The sequence below is a fragment of the Phaseolus vulgaris genome, chromosome 9 (assembly GCF_000499845.2).
Source record: "Phaseolus vulgaris cultivar G19833 chromosome 9, P. vulgaris v2.0, whole genome shotgun sequence".
Classification (NCBI taxonomy): domain Eukaryota; kingdom Viridiplantae; phylum Streptophyta; class Magnoliopsida; order Fabales; family Fabaceae; genus Phaseolus; species Phaseolus vulgaris.
This window is the reverse complement of record NC_023751.2, coordinates 24,785,967-24,800,397: the sequence shown is the minus strand read 5'-3', so window position 1 is coordinate 24,800,397 and position 14,431 is coordinate 24,785,967. Positions and strand designations below refer to the sequence as shown.

Here is a 14,431-nt window from a genome sequence, read left to right as displayed (position 1 = left end):
TTTCTCTCGTAAAAATAATCACTATATACTGAGAATAAAAACTACTTTTAGTTTTATAGTTCTACAATTTTATCTATTAAAGATCTTTAAAACTAACTTACTTAACTTTCTGAATATATAATGTGGAACAAGTCATGGCTATCAGTTTTTAGTAAAAAAAATTATAATTACTTAATGTCGTTTCTTTTTTTAATCAATGTAATTTTTAATTTTTAGTTTTATTAAAATGATTCAATTTAAACTCGATGCATTTTTTTAATATTGTTTAACATAATAATAATAATAATAATAATAATAATAATTCATAAGAATTACTATAATTTACTTGGGAATCCATGAACTCTAGGCAAAGCTTCAACATACAATCTTTATATGGAATAATTAAATATCTAATATGAATACCTTCATCAATTAGGATAAACATGTTTTATTCAAATCATTTTTATTTTACTTTTATCCCTAGTTCAAATAAAGTTTATGATCCAGTTTTTTATTTAAAGAAATAGATTATTAGGCCAGAAGTAAACTTGAAAACTGTAGTTTTTTTCCACTAAGAAGAATATATTTCCATTTCCTTAATTTCAGATTAATTATGTAAGTGAGCCTCAAAAAGAACATGTTTCCCTCTGAAAAGATAAATGGCAAGAAAAGTTATGGAATCTCCCAGTACAAAAGCCAATAATAGAAACTATCAACACAAATGTTTCTTATTGGAGACTTATGATCTATAGAACCAGTGCAGTATCATCTTATGACAAATGGGGAGGAAAATAGTACTTTGAACCCTTTCCACATGTAAGAATTTCCGATCTTCAACTAAATTATCATTGTAAAAAAATAATTAAATTAATTAATTTTAGAAAAAAATTAATTATTAAATTAACTGAATTAAATATTATTTTAAATACTAAACAATTAATAATATTTAAGTAATTTTTAAGATTAATAAATAATATCTAATTAGTTGTTAATGTTTAGTTACTAATTCTTAATTTTCTATAATTATTAGTTAAAACTTTAGAAAGCTAATTAAATACAAATTTAAAAATTATTTATTAATAATAAAAATTATTTTAAATATTAATATTTTTAAAAAATTTAAAATAATATTTAATTTAATTAATATAATAAGTAATTACTTTTTATTTCTAAAATTAATTTTTATTTAAGTATTTTTTACTGTGTATAAAGGTTTACATACATATTTACCATCCTTATTAGTACAAAATAAAAAAAAATATAAAAAAACACATATCACGACAGGACAACCTATCATAATCAACATATTATAATTTCACAAAAGAATTAGGATAATTTATGTGATAGTAATAGAAGAAGTAATAAACAAAAATAGATGTTTTTTCTAACTAATTTAACTTTGTAATCATTCTAAAGAAATTAATAATTGTTCTTATTACTTAAATGTATTTTTAATTTTTTTTTAGAAAAGTTATTTTGAATTGTTTTATCTAAATATTAGTTTACCTGAATACAATTAGAATAAATATTTTGAAAAGATTACTTTAGGGTAAAGATGTAAAGTCAAAATAAATAGTCATGTAAGGCAATTTTAACTCGAGTGTTATGAACCAAATTTGAAGAGTACAAAAATATCTCATTTACAATATAACACTCTAATTATCAAGATGGTATTTCATAAGGTAATTTTTGGCTAAAAGTTTATCTTCACAAAGAGCTTGCTAATGAATGTGGATGGTGTTATATTGCAAGTTGGGGTATTTTGCCTATGAAGTATTGCCAATTGGGGCAAGTCCTAATAAGTCAGATGTTAGGGATTGGGAGGAGAGAAAAGGAAGTGGAATTGGTGGTAGAATAGAGATTTGATTTGGTGGGAATTGGAATTGGTAAGAAGGTTGGAAGTCATGGTAGGGCAGTGATCTTTGGTAGCTTCTAATAAAGACAGTTGGAGGTGGTGTTTGATATAACATGTTGGTGGTCTTGAAATAGGGTGAAATCGAGGGGCATGTTTTGATTGGGAAAAGGTTTGAAGTAAACTAGTTCCATTGAAAGTGGTTGGTTTTGTTTGGAGATTGAATGGAGATGATAAGAGAGGTGTTGGTTGTAAAATGCATCTTAAATTTTCTGTGCATTTATTCACTCCATGTGTCGTTTTTTTTTCAAAAGTTTGGTGGATATGTGTAAGGTGGTTGGTTCAAATTCAACCAAAATAGAATTTTATATAGTTCATGTGTCTTCTTGCAATGGGTTTTGGGGTGGATAAGAAGGCCTAATAGTTTTTATGGTTTAGTGTGGAGTGGAAAGTTAGAAATAGTTAATTGTGTGGTTGATATAACACAGAGATCTTTAAGCCTATGAAGTTTTTATATGGAAGTGTGTTAGTGTAGTCGATCACTAGTTACATAAGAGACTCCTCAAACCTCAAACATAGATTACCAACAAAAGAAAACTTGAGGAAGAGAAACACTTTGTCACACATAGAAGATCTTATGAACTTTATGTGGGTTTTATGAAGAAACTTTTGTACACATTCTTTTGTAGAGCATATAAAGGTTTATGTACTGTTGAGAACTTCTGGCATCATGGCTTTGGCAGGCAACGAAAGGACGAAATATGTTGTCATATGGGTCTTATATGGTGGTGTAATTGGATAAGAAAATGAAATGCTTTTTAGAAATGAATCCTTTCATTATTAAGAAAGTGTAATGCAAGAAATAAGTTATGGTTTGGTCATGGTTGAGGTTGAAGACTAAATCCTTCCAAAATATCCTTTTGTAATGTGGTCCTCAAATATAGGTATATGTCAATAACAAATCTACTTAGTTGCAAACTTTAGTAGACAATTTTTGAGGTGGGAATTAGAAACGGAAGTTGCTTTAAAAATGTTGAGATGGATTATGTGCAATGTCTCTTATTGATGATGAACTTAGGATTGAATTCCTCCAAGTGGCTTTTGTAATATGATCCTCAAATATAGGTATATGTTCTAGAACTAGGAGTTAGGCTCTATATGACAAACAAATATGCTGATTTGGAGTTTATACTGCCAGGTTTCGGTAAATCTAGAGATCAACTAACTATATACTGAGCTATTTGACTTCTTGACCAAATAAGACACTGTTAAGCTTTCTAATTAGGAAATAAAACCTAATTAAATGAGGGTTAAACAAGTATTGAGTCTGCGTTAATCCTTTTGCAGAGAAAAACCCATTAGAAAATTATGAATAGGAAGAGACCTTCAAGGTTATGACTGTTTTAATCTTAAACTTATAAATCCGAGTATAACTATAACTAACTTGAACATAATTGTGTATTTATTATATCCCACGCTATACGAGCGAATAGACTAAGCCAAAGTATCGAATGACAAAGAGATCGAAGAGCTTGATAGGAGATATTTTGTTTTATAATAAGAGAGTCCTTGAACAATTTGTGAGATGAAACTTATTTATACGATGAGATGGAGTTCATCTCATCAGTTCATGGTGAAGCTTATGAGATGAAAATGTATGAGAGGTGAAGTGCAGAGATCTTGCTCTTCAAATAGGGCTGAAATTTTCTAAAGAGAATCTGTACTGAAGTTTAATTGCTAGTATATATAGGTTGTTGTTTGTTGTTTTGTTTCTCTATTTTCTGTCTTTGTTTCTGCTGTTTAGGAGCTTAGATCATTATCAAGTAGTCTTTACAAGTATGAGTTTCTCTAATAGTGGTTATAATATAAAAAAAAGTCAAAATGTACCTAAATGTAGTATAGATATGAATAATTTGGGAGGAATAATTTAAGTTTTGGTACTTATTGCATCTGTTTCTGGTTAGACCATATGAGTATATCTTCTACACTGCAACTATTTTAATAAAATTTGTTTTGAGGTTAAAAGAAGATAAAAGATCTAAAATATTTTAAAAATCCAAAAAAATCATTTTTGAATTAGGGAACCAAAAAGAAATCTACTTCACACAATGAAATATATTTAATTTTTTTATAGAATTATTTTGTTGAGTTGGTGCTTATTTTAATCAATTATCTTCTTATCTACGTTGATCTTTTGTGGGGTGTCGGCCACAATTTATTTGCATAGATAAGATCCAAATTTGTGAATTTCTATTTTTTTCGTTTATTGAATATTTTGGTACACTTTTTCTATTATACTAGAATTTTAAGATATATATATTATTAAAAATTTATAAGTAGCGTAATTTTAGGTGATAAAAATTTAAAAAAACTATAAATTTAAAATCCAAAACGCCTGTTAAAGTACAGAGAAATTATATTAATTTTTTGAGATTTTATTTGAATTACACTTATTTTCTTTTTACTCTTATAATGATTGTGGAGAATTTCTTCAACCATTTAAATTAGTTTACAAATATGAAAATAAAATTTTAATTTTTTTTTAAAAAATATATGAAATAATTTTTACAAGTTAATTTATGCAAAATAATTTTAGATTATAGAAAAATGAACTTCATTTACAAAAAATCCAAATTCCATTTATTATTCTTAAAGATATTATTAGAGGATGAAAAATGTTGTTTGTCACTATTTATTTACTGTACATAAGATGTCATTTCAGGTCAAATCAACATGACCCGTTCACTGGAAGATGCAAACTATCCATGACAAATCAAATATAATTTAAACTGGTAAATTATCTTCACATTAGTATAGTCTAAAAATAATAATTTTGCAAATTGGATAAGTATAACCTTAAGTAGATGATGTTCATTCCAGTTTTGTACGAGACTGATACTCCACCCCATTCCCATCAAATAAACTATATTTGCAGTTTAATTTAATTTAATCATATAATTAATCATGGTTAGCCACTTAACTAGGTTCCACCTAACTATGGGCTATCCTTGTCCACACACCACCATTTTAGACTCATATGTACTCTTGTAATATTATAATTAAACTCAGAATCTTGTTTCAGTTCTATAGAAAACTTATTTATGGGGGTTTGCACTGATTCTTCCAGTGACTACCATAAGGTCTCAGAGTATTTAAATCAAATTAGCTATAAAATATAAAATAATTATGGAATCTAAAAAAAACCACATAATAATAAAAGCAGTATCGCGTGACTATTATTTATTTAGTGTATTCCATTCATATGTATTATGGTAAAAGTTGAATAAATAAAAGTAGGGGTGACAATATTTTCGTAAATAAATAATTTTTAAATAAAAATTTTGATTTTTTTATTTAGATAATTAAGAAAATGGTCTTATAATATTATTTTTATGAGAAATGTGTAGTAAGATATTATTAAAATTTTCATAATGTTAAATATAAGGCTAGATAAAGAAAATATAAAAGTGTAGAAAAAATCTATATTTTAAAGTTATGCGAGTTATGCCGACCAACTTGTCCCGTCCTGCATTTAGCTCGCACGGGATGCTCACACGGGCTGCAGGTTATATGGGGTAAACCTAAGCAGGCCAACGAGTTGAAATAAACAACCCACTTACATTTTTTTCAATAGGCCGCATGCTGATCCGGTCCGTCCCACTTTGTCACCCCTAAATAAAATGTAACTTTTAAAATATAACAACATGATTGGCTTGTATTTAATTTAGATAAAAAAAATAGTAAACAAAGAAATAATAATCGAATTTAAAAAAAAATTATAAAATAGAAATCAATTTTTGAGAAAAATAATAATTAATTATTATAGTGACTAAATTATAGACTATTTTAGAAACTAAAAACATGATTTTTAAATTAATTTATATTATTGTTAAATAGTTTTTAAATTGGTATTTAATTAGTTATCAAAGTTTTAACTACCAATAATTTAGGTTCTAAATTTGATAGCAAAAACATTGGTTGCTAATTAGATATCAATTTAGAAATCAATTTTTTTTAATTTTTAAAATGATTTCTAATTTAGTTACTATATCAACTAATTATTCTTGGTATCTAAAATTTATTTTTATTTTATGATTTTTTTGGTATCTAAAATTTGTTTTTATTTTATGATTTTTTCAGTGAGAGGAAGGATTTATCCGTGTCATATTTTTCGAAAAGTGAATAAGTTGATTTAGTTTTTAAAAAGTAGTATGATTAATGTTTTAAATGTATAGAATAGAGGTTTTATTAATAAATAGAATAAAATAGAAGGAAATTGGTTAAATAATTGGAAAAGAGAAGGATGTGGAAGTTGAGCAATGGTAACCGTCAAAATGGTGATGAATGAGGGGTTTGAATAGGAAAGGGTCCTCTGCGGTGTGGCGACAAGAACGATAACGTAAACAAGATGGAACCTCCGCTGTCTGCTGTGTTGGCTCTCTCTTCCGGAAAATGTCACTCTACCATCGCCTTTTCAACATTCATCTACATCATGCTACCTGGTACTGTGCTGCTAGAGGAGTAGTTGGTACCGTATACGACGCTCCTCATCCACGTGCATCCACCAGTTCTATTTTAAACCTACACACCACTTTTTCACTAACCATAAAATATTATATCAACTTCTGTGCAAACACGGATACAGATAAAATTTGAGTTTTAAAAATTTGTAAAAGTGAATAACGCTTGCGTATGAGTGAACTGTTTTGGTAGAGAAAAATGGTTTTAAAAGAGTGAGGAGATGAATAAGTTGTAGCTTAATTGGTGGGGAACTGGCACCGTAGATAATCTTTTGATAGCGCAACTTGAACCAAAAATAGTTAATGGATGTGCTCACTCTCCACTCAATAGATACTGAAGAAAGCAGAGAGAAAGGAGTGACAATGTGGTTTTGGATTTTCTACTTTATGCTATTCCTTTTCAATCCTTTCCCTTCCCCACAATATTACCCATCCCTTTCCCCATTACTCATTCCATTTCTAATTAATCATACCAAGTTCCCACCCAAATCTCCCTTGCATCCTCATAACTAGTAACCTAATCAATATTCCTCATTTCGCAATCTATAACACAACACCACCTTCCACTTTTAAACTAAACCATACCATTAAGAAATCCTAATCTCAACTTATCTACCCATTCTCAACAAACAAAAAACTTTACTAAAGCCAACACCTTTCAATAAAAAAAACACTTAACACATCGCTGCCCATTCATTCATATAATATTTATAATTTGTTGTCTAAAATACAAATTAAAAAAATTAACCCATATGTACGCAGTACGTAAAACTATTTTTTTTTGTCGGTTAAAATTCATCCTCAAACGGCATCGTTTGGTATGGCAAACTCGTTATTTAGGTCTACGCCAGCATCTCCTTCGGCGTAGGGTTCAGTGGGCGAACACTCCATTTTATGCTTTAACTTCCAATCCATGGCTTGACATCCACGTGAGCAATAATTAACTTTTCCACAAACAGAACAGCGTCGAAATTCCTGCGGCCGAGTTTCCGGTCGGCCACATCCAATGTGGGAACACAACCTCAATCCTTCCTCCAATTTTCCTTTACCGGATTCAAACCACTCCCTCAAAAAACGATTCACCGGTTGCACTTCCGGCACCGGAATTCTGTAACCGTAGTCACTCAACAACGCTGTGACATCTCTCTGACACGTCATTGGCGTCCGCCACGTCACCATGAGAGATTCAGAAGCAGAAGGAGTCACCTCGCGTAGCACATACGCCAGCTCCCGCACGTTCGCCTGCACCAGCATCCGCCTCCCCTCCGCAACGTTCTGCCGCACGCCGTAACCGTCCTGGAGACAATGGCCCAACTCCCGAAGCGCGTCGATGTGGCCCAGCAGCGACGCACGCGCCGACAGAGCCACGCCAGCGCGTAGATCCTTGTCGTGTTTGGAGCCGCCGCTGCCATTGAACTGTATCACCGCCAGCGAGTACAGAGCCGGCGCATGCAGCTTCATAGCCGCCTTCGCCATCAACGAAAGCCCGCTCCCTCGGTTTTCCAGACAGTAAAATCGGATCTGCGAACAAATAAATAAATTAATTAAACAATCACGTAAACTAAAATAAAATATTCGATTTTCACAATTTATTTCATGTCGAAGGACTAACCATTCCGAGAGTGTAGCAGGCGTCGACGTTGCCGGCGTTAACGCAGTGTTTGAGGAAAGTGTGAGTCTTTTCCGACCAATTTCTGGGCTTTATGGAGAACACTTTAGACCCAGCTTTGGATAACACAAGACGGTGCAGGCCTAACCGGTTTAATCTCTTGCATCTGTTGTTTATGAACAAAATAAGCATTTTTCGTGAGGAACATTGAGATGGGAGTTGGAAGAGGAAGTTTAAAGAAAAGGGTAAAGATTCAGAAGAAGGAAGACTTACGTTAAGACGGTGTTTATGAAATCGGAAGGGGAGGAAGCGGTGGAGCTGAGTTTGGAGAGAATGAAAACCACTAGATCATCGGGAAGGCATTCAAAGAGATCATTTTTCTTCTTGGTGTGCTTGAATGGAGCTCTCATGTTGGCATTCAAATTGGTGGAAGTTTGTAACGGCGAAACAAATGGGAAGAGAGGGTGGAGGAGTTTATATTGGAGTTTGGAGAAGAGGAAAAGCTAGTGGACCCACCAGACATCAGAAGCGTCGGTTTTCTATTTTTTAATTAATTGTGTAATTAATGATAATATGATAGTGGTTACTGGTTATTATTATTGTTTTGTATTTGGCAAGACGTGAAATTGTGATGGCACGTAAGCAAGGGCAATAATGGGTATGAAGTGGCAGTGGTGAGTGGCAAAGTTGCAGGAAGGAAGAGCTTTGGTTTGGAGTGGATGCCCACCACTGGTCAAAGGGACCACTCAACTCACACCCTCACACCACCATGCGTTCTTCTTCGCGCTTTCTATTTCCCCTCTTAAACTATCATAAACTTCTTACCATACCAAGCTTTTTTAATTAATTCAAATTAAATATGCTCTTTTTTTTATGTAAAAAATATTTAATTTAACAATTTTCCTATAATAAAAATTTAAGAAGTATAAATTTGGGATTTAAAATAAAATCAAAATTCTCATACCCGAAAAACATATTTAAATTAATAAAGAAAAATCTTTCTTTCAAAACCGAGGTTCATTTTAAAGCTCATCTGGGTTAAGCAAGTGGAGTTGCAATGAGGAGGGACTCGAGTGCCCTTTCCTTCTCTTAACTAACATCTATGCGTTTAGCTTTCTGCTTCAATACACTTTTAATTTGATATTTTTTTTGTATTATTGATATATGATAAAGATACGTTTTTTTTTTCACTCTTCTCCTAATAGTATATTTGTTATCTCTTGAATGGATCGGAGAAACATTTATAGATAATCAATAATTTAATATAGTATAAACAAATAAAGTTAGATTTTTTTATAATTGAATTAAATTATTAACTTAATTTTAGCAGACCTAAACTCTTACTAGTTGAGTAATTTGACCAAAATTATTACTAAAAAATGTTTATTGTTTGACCATTTAAACTTCTTCATTTTTAATTTGTTTTTATTTAGATGTTTATTTTTTAGTTATACTTTTTTTTTGTTTAAGTTTACAAAGAGCAAGTTTATTATTTAAAAAAAAAAGTTAGAATGCTAACAATAAAGCGTTTGAAAATTAATAAATTAAAAAAAATTCAAAACTCAATTGGCTTAATCCAATTCGACGAAGAATGTGTTGGATTGAATTGGATCTAACAAAAACCTAATTGAACCTCATTTTAATTTATTTGTTAGATTAGATAATACATTAGCTTGTTACTGCAAGATCTTTTTTTTTTGGCCTATAAAGAAAATAACTATTCTTTTGTAGACATTTTTTAATTTAAGAATTTTTCAAATAACAACAGTTTTTGGTATTGAATTTGTGTCGAATTTGAGTTGACTTTATTATCCTAGCTGCCGAATAATAATAGGTTGATTAACTCTGAAGAATATGATATAATTAATGAGATTATGATCTTATCATATTCTATAATTCTAATACCTTTGGATTGGTCTGTTTGAGTCATTGGATTTAAAACTGTTGTCTTTCGTATAACCAAAGCACCACCTTCATTCACACTCAATCCTCTATATACCATAATTAAATTATATATATAAATATATATATATATATATAAATATAAATATATATATATATATTTATTATTATTGTTTTGTTCAAAGGTTTCAATGTCTTTTCATTACCAAAGGCCTACACTTGAGTTGGTCCAAATAAATATCCTTGAAAAATAGGACCACTCAAGTTATCAATTCAGTTTCACCATAAAAAAAACAACTCGAATAAACTAAGTTTGGATTGACTTCTATTGTTTTTTTCAAATTTTATGTATGTAGAAAATCATACGAAGAGGGAAAAAATAAATAAAAAAACTGATAGAATAATAAAATAAATAAATAAAAACGATAAAATGGCCCACGAGAAGGTGTGGCATGGAGGAAAACAAAGCTCGTTGTTTAATCAATTATGATATACGTCATGTCATGTGTTGGAAGAAGCTTTAACAACCCTAATTGATCACTCAAATTAGGCGGCATTTTTTAAAAGACGTTTTTGGCTAAAATGAAAATATTAATGTTTACATCATTTTCCTCATAATATAAATGTAAATTAGGTTTGAGAAGGAACGAAGTAAAATGATGGGACTGGTTGGAGAAAGCATTGCACACATGATCTAACTTTTTCACGGGTAAGTAGAGAACAAGGAAAGGGTTTAATTAACATGGTAGGTGAAGCATGGCATGAAGATATGCATGAAAGGAATAACCAATTTTATTTTATTTTATCTTTGTTACACGTTCACATCTCTACGCATAACACAAGTTGTTGATGGTGGAATAAAAAACAAGTTGGGATGAGAGAAAGAATTTTGAAGATGAAGTTAAAGCAATTAGATAGATATTTATTATATGCATTGGTGGGGACGTGCCAAGAAAAGAAGAGTAAAGTAAATTAATGATTTGGAATAAGTTACATCCCATAGAAAATTAATGTGGATTTGGATAAGGCTTGAAGGTGTGGAGTTGGTGAAACACAAATCCTTTTCCTTTCCTACACAGTCCCACCAAAAGGAGATGAATATATTCGAGGCTTTGGTAGAAAACAACTTGTGTGCTTTTTTGTTTTGTTTGTTGATTGTATTAGATGTAAATATGTATATAAAAGATATTGAGTGAGCCAAGAGAAGAAGAAAGTTAGATGAATAAGCAAAAGGCACCAAACGAAAGAGAAAATCATCTACCATTCAGCGTGATTGATGGTTTAAGGGATTATTTAGGGTTAGGGTTGGATATTTATATGATGCTAAGTGGATGGTGGCCACAATAGCAAAAGGAAATGGTCATTAATTTTGATCTCTTCTGAACTCTGACTTTTGGTTACAACTGAAACTTCCAGCACTTAGGGACACGTAAATGCAATAATTAAGGTAACAGATGGTTTTCTTTGGTCAACCTAATAACACAAATGGAAAGACTACTTTAAGAAATTGACCTTGTAATTACCAAACTCACCTCTTTATGTTTCGTATAAAATTAGTGGACAAAGATTGATTCATTCATAACAATTCGCTATATTTTAATATTATTATTATTATTACTATATATGAGTTAATAATATTTTTTTTCTCTATTTAAGTGAAATTAGCTTTTTTTTATAATCCAAATTTTAATTTTGTATACTTATAATTGGAATGAATTTTTGTTATTTTTTTATTTAAACAAATTTTTAATATTAACTCTATTACAATATTATAACATTTATGTGAGTATTTTTTAATATACATGAACTGGTAAAAAAATTAATTTTATATTATAATACAAAAACAAAAAATATATCTAACTCTATTATTACATAACAAACGAATTTTTAACATAAAATTATTATAATATTATATAATATAATGAGTCATTCCTTAATACAAATATATAGGAAGTGTAAAGTTTAAAATTAAAAAAAATTAATTTTATATTATAATACAGGAATAAAAAAACATATTTAAACCTAATATTATTTACTGAATTTTAAATTTTTGCGACATCTAGAAAGGTTATGAAGTTGAATTAGGATGTGACGTCACTGGATGCTTGCCAATTTATGTGGTGCTTTATGATTTTTCTACTTAATGTGTTTGTGTGCGTCTTTTCCCCTGATTTCTTGTAAAATTATTAACTCGTTTGTGGAATATGACGAAACACACAACACCAAACTAGAAGGAATATTTAGCACATATATCCTTTTTTTTTTTGCTCATCGTATATATCCATATTCACACACATATACACGTAGAGAGAGATCTGAGTATAAAATCATAGATAAAGTTTAATAACACTTTACCTTTATTTCTTAATTTTAAAGTTATTGCTTAAAATATCAAATTTAGAAAACAAAAAATTACATAAATATAAAAGTAGAAAGAGAAAAATGGTGGTGTGTGAGGACGAAGATAGATAATAGGGAAGAACTTCTTCTTGTCAAACATCCTCTAGGAATGTAGATTGATCTTACAGGGTTCATAATTAGCTCACGTGTTTCCTCTTCCTCTTTTAACTTTTTTAAATATATGTGAATAAACTTGTGTTGTTTTTTTTTATCAGAAACAAATTAATGAATTAAACGAGACACTTTAGAATGTTCTAACCTTTATACAAAGATAAACAATTAAGATACAGAACATAAAACATAAAAATATGTTGCTCGAAGACATAAAAATATAGAAGAAAATTAGAAAAAGTTTAAAAACACTTTTGAATTTTGAATGGTGAAGCTAGCATAATCAAAATTAGCCTCAGACACAAAACAAAATTAACCGATCTTTTAAGAAATAATTAATATTGATTCTATATGTATTGAACTTGAGACATAATTTCTACTAGGTTGTACAACCTAAACTGAGAATCCTCAATTCTTGTGTTGCTAACTATTTTAATAGTTAAGGTTGAACCTAATGAAGTCACCTAATCAATGACAATATGAGAAACAAACTTATAAAAGTGGCATGGTTGCATTCATAAGGAACATGATATGCAAGTGTAAGAGATGGTTTAACAAAAAAAATTCTATGCAAAATCATAATTGAATAAATATTAGCATACAGAAAAAGCCATTGTTAAAGCTTCAACATTATTTTTAGATGCTAAGTTGAATATAAAATCTAAAGAAATACGAAACTTCCAATTTAGTTAGTAATCCATAGATACAATGTCCTATACAACGGAAGTTGTTTATTGTGATATATGAGAGATAGAGAATAAGCAAAGTAAAAGGTAAGTTTAGTTCAAAATTAAAATTACAACTTTGCCAACTTTACTTTATTGTACAATATACATTACTTTTAACTTTCTAGCCGTAAGCTTTAAATGAGGTTGTAAACAAACTATGATGTTATTATTATATCATGGAGAGAGAATTCATCTTTAGTTAGTACACAAATGGGAGGGAACATAAAGATTCAATGTTGGAAAGATGTTGTAGGAGGTAAGAGTAGAAGTAGAAACTATGGTACTAGGGACTTGACTGCCAACATTCAATATGGTGTGTGATTCCTCACTCAACCTTCAATATTAGTTCCCTTCATTTGTTGGTGCAAAAACTTTTACTTTGCGAATTGGACCAGCCTTAATTTTGATTTGTGAAAGGTACTGATAGTTGTCGTTTATCAATCAAATTAAAATAATTTTAGCGGACCATCTAACTAATTCTAGACCGTTTAACCAGTGTTATACCATCTAACACCAAAGAGATGATATTCCAACGAATCTAATAGTAAATTCAGTCAATCAATGTTCAAAACTTATTTGCAAGCAAAAGGTTAGAAATAACAATAAAGATAAAAGAGGGCTTGAGGTGTTATGCAGAAAATTAAGATAAATGATAATAAAACAGTAAAGAAAGAAAGTTGACTCTCAATTTCATTCAGCAATGAATTATTCACTGATTATCTTAAGATTTTCACTCTTTCAATTATCACACAAATGTAAAACTTAATCAAACAAGCGCTAATCAAATTCAACGGAATGTTATCAGAAAAATAAGCTTCTACTGATGTATTCAATAACTTAGTTGTCTCCAAGCGTCTAGTTGTGAGATGTTTATCTTTTACCCCTTGAACTAAGAGATTGATTAGAACTAGGGAACTAAGAGAGAATTCTAATTAAATAAGAGAATTGAATTCTCAAAAAGATTAACAATTCCTTAACAAAAACCAAATTTCAAATAGATCATACCTTCTAACACAAATTGCTATAGAGAATTTTAAGAACTCAGAATTCATTGCAAAATTACAAGATAATTAACCCAAAAGAGTTTAACCTTTCACGTGGAGGCAAAATGAAAGCAAAGGAAAAATAAATCTAGGTCTAAAAGCGTTATTCGACTATGAAACTCAACACAAATGTGATGAAAAATGTCATCCCGGTTCTTCCTCAGAAGTCACTTTTATAATATTCTTTTCTTTGCAAAAAATTGAATTCAGAATTTGTCTCATGATATTGTTTTACAGTTTTCAAATGTTTCCTTTCTCTGTTTTGAATTATCAAGTAGATATCTTCT

At 29.8% G+C, this 14,431-nt stretch overlaps 1 protein-coding gene across 1 annotated transcript; it reads right to left on the bottom strand.

Moving 5' to 3' along the window:
* Positions 1–7,037: 7,037 nt before the first annotated feature.
* LOC137820449 (F-box protein At5g50450) lies at positions 7,038–8,488 on the bottom strand. The gene is made up of 3 exons (XM_068624551.1): positions 8,234–8,488; positions 7,964–8,126; positions 7,038–7,872 (listed from the first exon to the last, which is right to left on the bottom strand). Exons 1-3 carry the CDS (start codon positions 8,368–8,370, stop codon positions 7,153–7,155), a joined length of 1,020 nt encoding a protein of 339 aa, XP_068480652.1. The 5' UTR covers positions 8,371–8,488; the 3' UTR covers positions 7,038–7,152.
* Between the last annotated feature and the right edge of the window lie 5,943 nt (positions 8,489–14,431).